General features: G+C 39.4%; 1 protein-coding gene across 1 annotated transcript in view; it reads right to left on the bottom strand.

Annotated features, from left to right (window-relative positions):
• Window positions 1-1471: 1471 nt before the first annotated feature.
• The window catches only part of GATAD1 (GATA zinc finger domain containing 1), a 9306-nt gene continuing 1285 nt past the window's right edge, over window positions 1472-9492 (bottom strand). The window contains exons 2-8 of the mRNA XM_035896890.1: window positions 8936-8995; window positions 7222-7405; window positions 6250-6486; window positions 6042-6096; window positions 4115-4280; window positions 3017-3092; window positions 1472-2248 (exon numbers count right to left, since the gene is read on the bottom strand). Coding sequence (XP_035752783.1) covers window positions 6296-6486; window positions 7222-7405; window positions 8936-8995 — 435 coding nt within the window. The 3' untranslated portion in view covers window positions 1472-2248; window positions 3017-3092; window positions 4115-4280; window positions 6042-6096; window positions 6250-6295. The remainder of the gene's footprint in view (window positions 2249-3016; window positions 3093-4114; window positions 4281-6041; window positions 6097-6249; window positions 6487-7221; window positions 7406-8935; window positions 8996-9492) is intronic.

Here is a 9492-nt window from a genome sequence, read left to right as displayed (position 1 = left end):
ACAAGCTGGCGGGAGGGAATGACACATTTTTATTCATTGACAGTGTGGCAATCCTGTTGTGCTCAATGGACATGCTGAAACCTGTATTTTGCAGTCCCATACGATGTTGTAACTACTCCTTTGTCTCTTCCCAGGACCAGGGTATTACAGCAGCTGGAGCACTATCGCTGGCTTTCGCTTACGAAAGTACCCAGAACCGATGCACCGAACGTCTGGTTTGGACTGAGAGGTTATTAACAGTACCACCTGGGACCTCTACCAGAGTGGATCAGGTTGGTATTTTGCTACTTCTCTTCCTACATCTTTTGGTTTTCTTGGTTGGTAGGACTATGGCACGAGAAGGAAATTAATCTCATTTCTTTCCACTTTCTATTCACATCTTCCATGCTCCTTCTTCTTCACTGAAGGCTGGAATTGTAATGTGAGGGTAGTAAATAGATACATACCTAACCCTGTGTGCTGAAAACCATGAAGTTCTACTTACTGATTTTTAGGTTTTTCATTGTCCCTCAGCCAGTGCTTCAAGTTGAAATGGTCTATGCTGGTCTGTCGCACCCGTTGCAACCCCTTTAGCTTCTCTGCAAGTTCAGTTAGCTCTCATTGCTGCACTTAGAAGGTGCTGAGCATAAAAGAAAGAAAACCTATCAGCTAGGGCCTCTTGGGCAGGCAAAGGAGGGGAGGGAAAAGAGAAGCTGCTCTTTCTAAGGCAGGAACCATTAACTGGGTCCCAAGTCTGGCTTCTACTCTGCAGTGACCTCAGATCCTGCCCACCCAAGGCTGTCTGGACTGGCCCAGGTAGCTCTGATCATCGTGTTCGGGTGTTGGAAGGAGATGCAGAGACACAGAAAAAGCATCAGAAGAAAAAAGCCTTTGTTAGAATGTAAAAGCCATGGGTACGCCAATATACTGCCTATCAAGAAGCTCCTAGGCATAAGTTAAAACCTGGAAAATTAAATAAATTCAGTTCTGGAAAAGCATGGCCTTGAGTTTTTCCCCTTGATCCAGCCTTCTAACACAAATCTCCAAGTCCTTAATGATACTCACTCAGGCAAGTTAGAGGTTAAAAAATCATTTAACATACACCCAAAGTGTGTTTTTGATGTGCCTGCAAATACATGACAAATACCTGAGGAAAAGAATAGTGTTCGTATATTTACATAACTTACAAGTATATATCCAAAATTAGTAATTTCTCCATTTCAACCAGTGTGGCTTTGTGCAACTAAGACTCCATTTCAATAATATAAATATATCTCGAATAAATAATTGAATATTTAATTGACAGTCTTTACACATATGACATCTGAAAATGTTTTGCTTCCAGCAATTAAAGCTGTTACTTGTTATTTGCTGTATTTATTTGAGCTATCAGTCACTAAGAATGTTTCATTTGCTTTTTCTCCCCTTTTTTTTTCTCAGATGAGAATTGTATTATTGTGTGTACAGTTGCTAACTAAATTACTTCAACGGGTGCCTCATACCTTAATACAGGTAAGTATATTGCTGAAGTCCATGATTTTTAATTTTCACGCTCTTTCATTCTCTTATAGAGATGCAGAAGTGAAACTTCTCCTCAGTCAAAAAGTAGTTTTAAAAAACAATGTCTGCGTTATTTCTGTCATGGAAGCTTTTTCCTGTCCTGCAAGGCAAATGTTCTTGGATAATACTGATTTCCTACAACTACAAAATGGGGATTTTTCTCATGGAAGATGGAGTTGCAATGTGTGTACCAGGGCACACTGCATGTTCTATGCATGACTGAGTATATTACATATGCTCTGTGCATTTTAGCTCTTAGTTATATGTTCCATCTTTAGAACTAAAATTGCTCAACGAAAACGTCTTTTGGCTGGTCACAAAGCTCTGAAGCTTACCGCAAGGCCATAAAAATTCAGTAGTAGTGTATCCACTCACAGTCCAATGATCCAAGAATGAGACCTACCTAAATTTTGGCATGGGGGATACTGAACAAGAGAAGAGAAAATAACGGCGAGCTCAGCTCCTCCAGTTTGCAGGGCATCAAAGCCTTCCTCCATGGGATCCTGTGATATCCCTTCTGCTGTTGAGTCCATTTTGCAGGTCTTCCTTCTGCCCTTCCATTTTCCTAATATGAGAAATTTTCAGACAGATGTTGCCCATTCTTTCAGCTCTGTCCGTAAGAAGCTGTCTGGACAGTCAGTCATTCTGCCCTTGTTACTGCCTGAGGTTCTGGACATGCAAAAACAGGACAGTGCAATTGTTCAAATACCTATAAATAAAGTTACAATGCTTTAGTAACAGGCATTGCCTGTGGATCCAGTCTCTTCAGGGACCTTACCATCAGAATCCTTGCCCATCTGGATTCTTCTTTTTAGCACTTCCCAGTATAATCAAAAACTAAAATAAAATACTTTGTGTTTACTAAGGGAGGTTGTTCCATAGCTCTTGCAAAAAAAAGAAAAAAAAAAGGGTTTTTTTTGTCTTTTGAGACAGTAGTTGGAAGTATAATACTTGGCATTATTTTAGATTAAATCTTTTAAGCGTTTTTTCTTTCCCTGGCTTACTTTCTGCTCGAGCACTTTGAGTTACCTGGTTGCCTCTTGTGCCTTAGTTCCCACAATACAGTAAATATAACTCAAGTTGGAGGACTAACTGCATTTGCAACTCTGTTACTGTTTTTATTTGCCCTGAAGACTAAGGTAAATACTATTAACAGATTATGTAATGACAAATAATCTAAGATGTTATGATTTTAATTACAGGTTTGTATCTGTTTTACTGAGTCACTCAATTTCTACTAGTTCTGTTTGCATCTCCAAAGCTAGCAATGCTCATAGTAAAAAAATAAAATAAAATTGAACAGTCTATGCTGGAAACAGTCAACTACCAGGACTGATCCCGCTCTCCCACAAATATCTGTCCCAGCTTCATTCTTCTGAACACATTTGCTACACTAAGGGTGAGAGAAGTAAAAATATACAAGTGAAATGTACTTTATTTCAAAATGGGTTTTTCTCATGGACATATTACCATTTACCTGTTCCTTTCTTAAGAGCATCTCTTGGAAACATTGACGAGTATCAGTAGCAGCAGCTGGAAGTCAGTTTAAGAAGCTAACAAAAACAGAATTAGAAACCAATTAAATATGTTCTGTGGAATTATTCAGCTTATTAACAGACCAGGAAAAGGTGCAAAAGCTTAAGTCAGCTGTAGTAGTTTCAGGTTTTATCTTTCTGCATGTCACTGATGTTAGTTTATTAATCACCATCCCTAACAACATGCCATTTTAGAGGGTTCAAAATGTGTTGGCCATCTGCAGCTAAAGACAGTCGCACTGTGCTTGGTGTCCCCAGGAAACCCTGACAAGCGTGACCACGTCAACCACCTCAAGCATTCTGCTGGTTATCGGGGCAGTTGTCTGTATCCTTATAAATTCATACCTTGAGTGGTTTACTTGATGTGCCCTTGCTAGCTATACTGACATGGGTTAGCCCCTACTGCACAGCACCTGTGATCACTCTGTCTGCCAGGGGCAGTATCAGTAGCTTCATACCACACGGCAGCAAACAAAATAAAAATGTTGAAATACAGAGCTCCTTTTCTGTATTAGGCAGTCTGGCAAAAATTTTTAGAAGGTGAGTTTTATGTTTAATCAGCTGACAAGTAAGGGGGTTTTTTTTCTGTCATTTCTTCCTGTTTCATTCCCTAACAAACGGCAAGCCCAGACGGCTAAAAAGGTATTTAAAGTTTCCGTGGGCTGTCTCATCAGAAAAACTGATGAGTCTTGCGTCTTCCCAAACCAAATAATTAACTATCACAATTAGGTAAGTCACAGAACTGAAGTGGAGTCACATTTGCTTCAGATTACCTACTACATCATTTGATAGCTTTGTTGTTATTGTGCAGGTCTTCTTGCATATTTTTTTTTAATCATATATATATACAACTTTCTTAAATGTAGTGCTGCTAGTGATTCAAATGCAGTGAGGGATGACATTTTTGTTTGATTCTGGCTTTCATTTCACAGTGGCAATGCTCACAGTTCTTTGCTTTTTCTTACAGAAATTCCAGGTTACATATCCTCTACCTGGAGCTCTGCTCTTTGCTACTCCAAGTAGAACTTTATATGGCCTACCCTTTTTCATAAGGGTTAGACATGATCTTGCTCCAAACTCTTTTCTTTTGCTTAAGCTTTCAAACTACGTGTGTAATGCAAGCCTGCCATCAGTCCCCTCTCTCAGTATGACCGGCTGTTTGACATCATAGGAAGGTGCAGGAGACCTCTTTGTCAGCAGGTAATTCTGTGAAACAAACTTCAAATCATAAAACATACATTGGTATTGCTCTAACCTGTCCCTTTTGTGTTACAGTTTATTGACAAGTAAGGCAAATGGCAAGCAAATACTTCTCATTTGGTGCAAATCATAGAAACACCAAAAAGCAAAACTGAATGTAAGCATTGTTTTCTTCCCCCTTCCTACAAGGATTTGACAAGGCAAGCAGCTGAGCTTGAAAGTCAGCCCCCAGCAGAGCAAAGCCCCATGGATTACGCCGAGGCAGCACAGGGACTTCACAGTGATCCCAAGGGAAAAACTTGTGGACTGCAGAGAAAGAAAGGAAAACATTTGAGTGGAGGGAGTCACTCTGGCTACTGCAGGTATCTTTTAAGAGTCGTTATTTTTACTTTCTTATGTTTGTTAATTTAATAAAGATAAATCAGCAAAAAAGAAATCTAGAGGGAGTGAAAGGAGAGGAGAGTCAGGAGCAAGGTCACCTTGGGGTTAACTACTACAACACACTGAACATCTCATGTATGTAGCACCTGAAGGTACTTGAGATCTAACTCTGTATTAGCAGCATACTGCTAACTTCTGAGCATTTTGAACTGCTGACCATATCCCTTAAATCTAGCACCCACTCCCTTAAGGTTGACTATTCTCCCTTGTATGTGAAGAGGGAAGAACTGAGGCTGAGAAACAGATCTGGTTGTTGCAGTCACGGGTCCCACTGTATTAAAAGTTGTCAATACCTGAGACTTTCAAAATACATTTCACCTTAAATCGAAGCTTTTCAGAAAGTTCAAACATAAGTCTAGTACAACTTTTACAGACTTTCATACAATATACTAAAGTTGATTTGGGGCTTTTGGGTGCTATGGTCACTTACATCCCCCCCAAAAAAGCTGAGAAGATCTTTACATGTAAATTTAAGACCACTAACCCCAGGGTATTCAGCCCATACAAACACATCTCATAGTGTTTGGAGCTGACTGGCTTGTGCAAAGTTTAGCGCAGAAAACTTTAACAGTGGTATTTTAATATGTGGCATTTTTCCCATTCTGCTTTTTAAATATTTTCATTGGTATACTGAGACTGTCAATATATAAAATTAGTCTTTATTTCCCTTAGCAAATGTTTTTTGCATTTGAATTGCTTGAGGATTTTTTCTTACCATCATTAATTGCAAAGACTAAAAAAAAACATTTAAAATGAATTTTAAGAGACCAAGCTAACACACACACACAAATAGTAACAGTGTGAAACTCAAATCATACGTCAGTGTTGGCTTGCCGGGGAAATGAAGATACATTTCTGCCATGAGGATGCCAGGATGGCAAAGCCAAATACCATCAATTTTTAAATTTGCATCCAACTTTCCAAGAAATCTATCCCCTTATATAAGCAAAGTTTAGCAGAAAGCTATGTGCACAGGCCCTCGTTTTAGATTGAGCTGAACACAATTCACTTAAAAGGTGACTGTTAAATAGAGAACTACCCTGCGGATGATAGGTTTTAGTCTGAAGAAGAGAAATCCAAGTAGATCGCTCCTCTCCAGTGTGACAGAAAACTGTTAACTGCATCACTGACCACGTTTAGTGCTTACTGGAAACTAGTCTTAAGTTATTGAAGAAGTAAACAAAAACTGCAGTCACAGCTAACTAAATTAAACAAGTATATAAAGTGCTGGCTGATTAAGAGTGTATCTTTTAACTCCTTTTCTGGAAAATAAGTTAGAAAATAGGAACACTAAAGGCAACTTTCAGAAGTCAATTGTGTGCTCACCGAAGTCGAAGATGACATGAAACTTGTGGTTTTGTCCCAAAATGAGCAATCATGTCTGAAGAACAGAGCACAGGAATGACGCATCAAATGGAAAGAAAACTTCCACTTTAAAGATCTGATATAATTTAAAATAAATAAATACCATAATCCATAAAGTAAAATGAACATTTTATAATTTTTTTAAACTTCTTGTATGTGGTTCACAGACCTGAGAATACACCCAAAATAACTCCTCCAAAGTATTCCTTTAAAAATTATAAATTATTGGCAACAGTTTCTTTAATGGAGATTGCAGGAGTAGGTCCCACATGAGTCCATATATAGCCCTTCTCTGGTCTTGTGGGAACAGTAGGGAAGGGAGACGATCGAGATTTGAAATATTCCGAAGGTGCATGACAAACAAATTCTAAATATTCCATTTTCCTTGGGAGATCTTCTTCTGGTCCTAGGAAAAAAAAAAAAAAAAGAAAAAAGTCTTCAGAGACAAAATTTAAAGGCATAAAATTGGAGTATGAAGGACTTAAAAATATGCAATCACAGCCCACAATCAATGACTTTCCTGGCAAAGTAGCCTCAAATGCTAGGCAAGAAACCTCTACCTTTATTTTTGCTGGGCTGATCTTTTTTTTTTTTTCCCCATTTGAAGCATGTGGTTATTTGAGTGCAGTACTTTGGTTAATATATTTTAAATTGACACTATCTGTGGCCTGCCTGTCAAAAGGACTTTTCTGAATTCTTAATAATTTTAGAATCAGTAGCAGAAAACTCTCTATGCCAGGGCTTGCACGCTATGTGTTTTATGTACCCAAGATGAAGATCAGCTAATTCAGCTCACTGTAAAAGAAACAGCTTGGACTGGTATATCAGGCTTATACTGTAATAACTTTGATTCTATTTATGGAGTAATAATTTGATCTTTAAAGTTGCAAGACTATAATTGTGCCCGTGAGCACAAATACTCAGACAATCATACTCACTGTGGTAGTGCTAATCATATTATATATGTAAGATAAATAAAAATGGTTATTGACGCAAACAAGGTGCTTACAGGATTAGGGTCTAACATGTGGAAATTGCACAAATGACCCTGACAAGCTAGAAAGTTTGTTTAAAAAAATACAGCTCTGCATTAGTCTAGGCACATATAAGTAGTTGTATAAAACGAAGGCTTGGACATTACCTATGATATAGGATGCTGGGTCAAAACAGTCTTTGGGGCTGGCTTGCGTAGGAATGAGCCAGGTTAACGCAGCACTCTTTTCACAGTATTGGTCCTGAATGAACCCACGGATCTGAGCGTAGTATGTTTTTCCATCCTGCTCATCAACCACTGAAACAACATCTCCAATTTGATAGTATACACCCTAGGAGAGATATAAATGATTATTAAAACCAACAGTCTGATTTTAGAAGCTTGGCTCTGTGGTTCTGATTCATATCTTAAGTACCAGCATCTTAAATTATGTCAAATTACCCCAGTCTTGAAAGACAGTCTTATTTCAGCCACATGCAAAAGAACAGTGGCGTAAGGTAAGAGCGCTGTCTCACCTAAGCAGTCATCAGCACTGCTTGTGCACAGTCACCCAATGTCTAGGAGTCCAAGGCTACGCCTCCTGTCTGCAGAGCAGAGATGGTCTCATTCTGTCAGAAGGAGGAGAGTGCAACACCACCTTCTAGAAAAAGTAACTGTAGTAATTTCGCTGTGTGTGCAGGGAAAGCAGCTTTCTGTGTATGAAGAAGTTCCCTCATTTGAATGCAAAGGCAGTCCCAAAACACAGACCCACCCTCCCGCCATCTTCCATGGTGCTCTCTAACGTGTGAGGCTGTGCAGCAAAGGCAACTCACCTGACGTTGTTACCACGTCGCACAGCACAACACAGTGCCTGCCCTATCAGTATCAAGAGTTTGCCGAGCATCATCCAGGATGGTTTTGTTTTCAAAACAGATTTAAAAGACCTCAAAACCCCCAGACAATCCCCTTCGCAACAACACAGCAAAGTATCAAAATAGAAACAGTTTGCATAAAGAGATCAGGTTAAGTAAAACTTCTGACATAATTCTTAGTAATTTCTGGGGGGAAAAAAAACCAAACCAAAACCACAGACAAGACATCAATTCTCTTCTGAACTGGCCAACAGCAAACAGATTCCTCTGGGATGCGAGACACAAAGCATCAGGCCTCTAGACAGCGTACGGAAGCTCAGATACCACTTCTCCTCTGGCTATGCAGTTGCCCCAATGGCTATCCCGACATTTTCTTTGGGGGAAAAGGCATTTCAAATGGTTGGTTTGTACTAAATAAAAGCAAATTTCAGAACTTTGAAACACTAACACCTTGGCATGCTAGTAAACGTGCTCTCAAGCATGAATGTGAGAAGGCTAGCTTCTGCCTTCACTGCAACAGTCAACAGACCTTGTTCCCAGGGTGTCTGAGGGTGCTTGCACCCAGCTCTGAGACGGGAGCCAGCCTGGATGTTAGGGCAGTGCAACCCAGCCCCTCTACAGGCAATATTCTCTGTGCCTAAGGCAGGCACAATCACACAAATTTAAATAATAGGCTATATAGTCACTTTTTCTCGACCTCTGCATGGTGAAAGTTAAAAGTTTAAAAAAAACCTCAACTGCAATAATTAGTAAGGAAACCAGATGCACCCTTTTCTTGGAAGAAGAAAAAACAGGACAATGACAACAACGTAAACTACTGTGGTAAACTACCTTGCACGCACGACTCAACGGCAATGACGTAAGGCAGAGCAAAACCCTACGCAACTGCTAGGCAAGGAAGAACAGTTTCTGTGAACACACCCCTAGCACTTGCTCTGCCCGTGGCAGTTTTGAGATTGGAAATAGAGACAGCAAGATCTTTTTTGCAAACAAACTTGCATAAACCATACCTTATAAAAGATTGATTCTGCTGTAATTATAGTGGATACAGACTCAGGAGCCTTGATGGGCTAAGAAAAGAACACAGAAATGGAGAAATCAAGAGTGTTAAAACAAACCAACCATGCAATATAATTCCAGGTTGGTTTTTTTTTTTCCCCCCTTTTTCAGAGAACACAGCGATGCATTATCTTCTTAGAAAATTAGTAAACACAAGAAATCGGGTGCAAACATTTCAAACGTTTGTACTTTTAAAATTGGAAAAATTAAAGCTAACACGTTCCTTCTCGATGGAGAAATCAAGAGTGTTAAAACAAACCAACCATGCAATATAATTCCAGGTTGGTTTTTTTTTTTCCCCCCTTTTTCAGAGAACACAGCGATGCATTATCTTCTTAGAAAATTAGTAAACACAAGAAATCGGGTGCAAACATTTCAAACGTTTGTACTTTTAAAATTGGAAAAATTAAAGCTAACACGTTCCTTCTCGGGATTTTCAGTGGAGAAGCGAGTACTAAATCCACACGAACGCGGTGGTCTCTATTCGCACAGAACTCCTTCCCTCGAG

This window comes from Egretta garzetta, unplaced genomic scaffold (assembly GCF_000687185.1).
Source record: "Egretta garzetta isolate BGI_Z169 unplaced genomic scaffold, ASM68718v1 scaffold30, whole genome shotgun sequence".
NCBI classification, from domain to species: Eukaryota; Metazoa; Chordata; class Aves; order Pelecaniformes; family Ardeidae; genus Egretta; species Egretta garzetta.
This window is presented reverse-complemented; position numbering and strand designations above follow the sequence as displayed.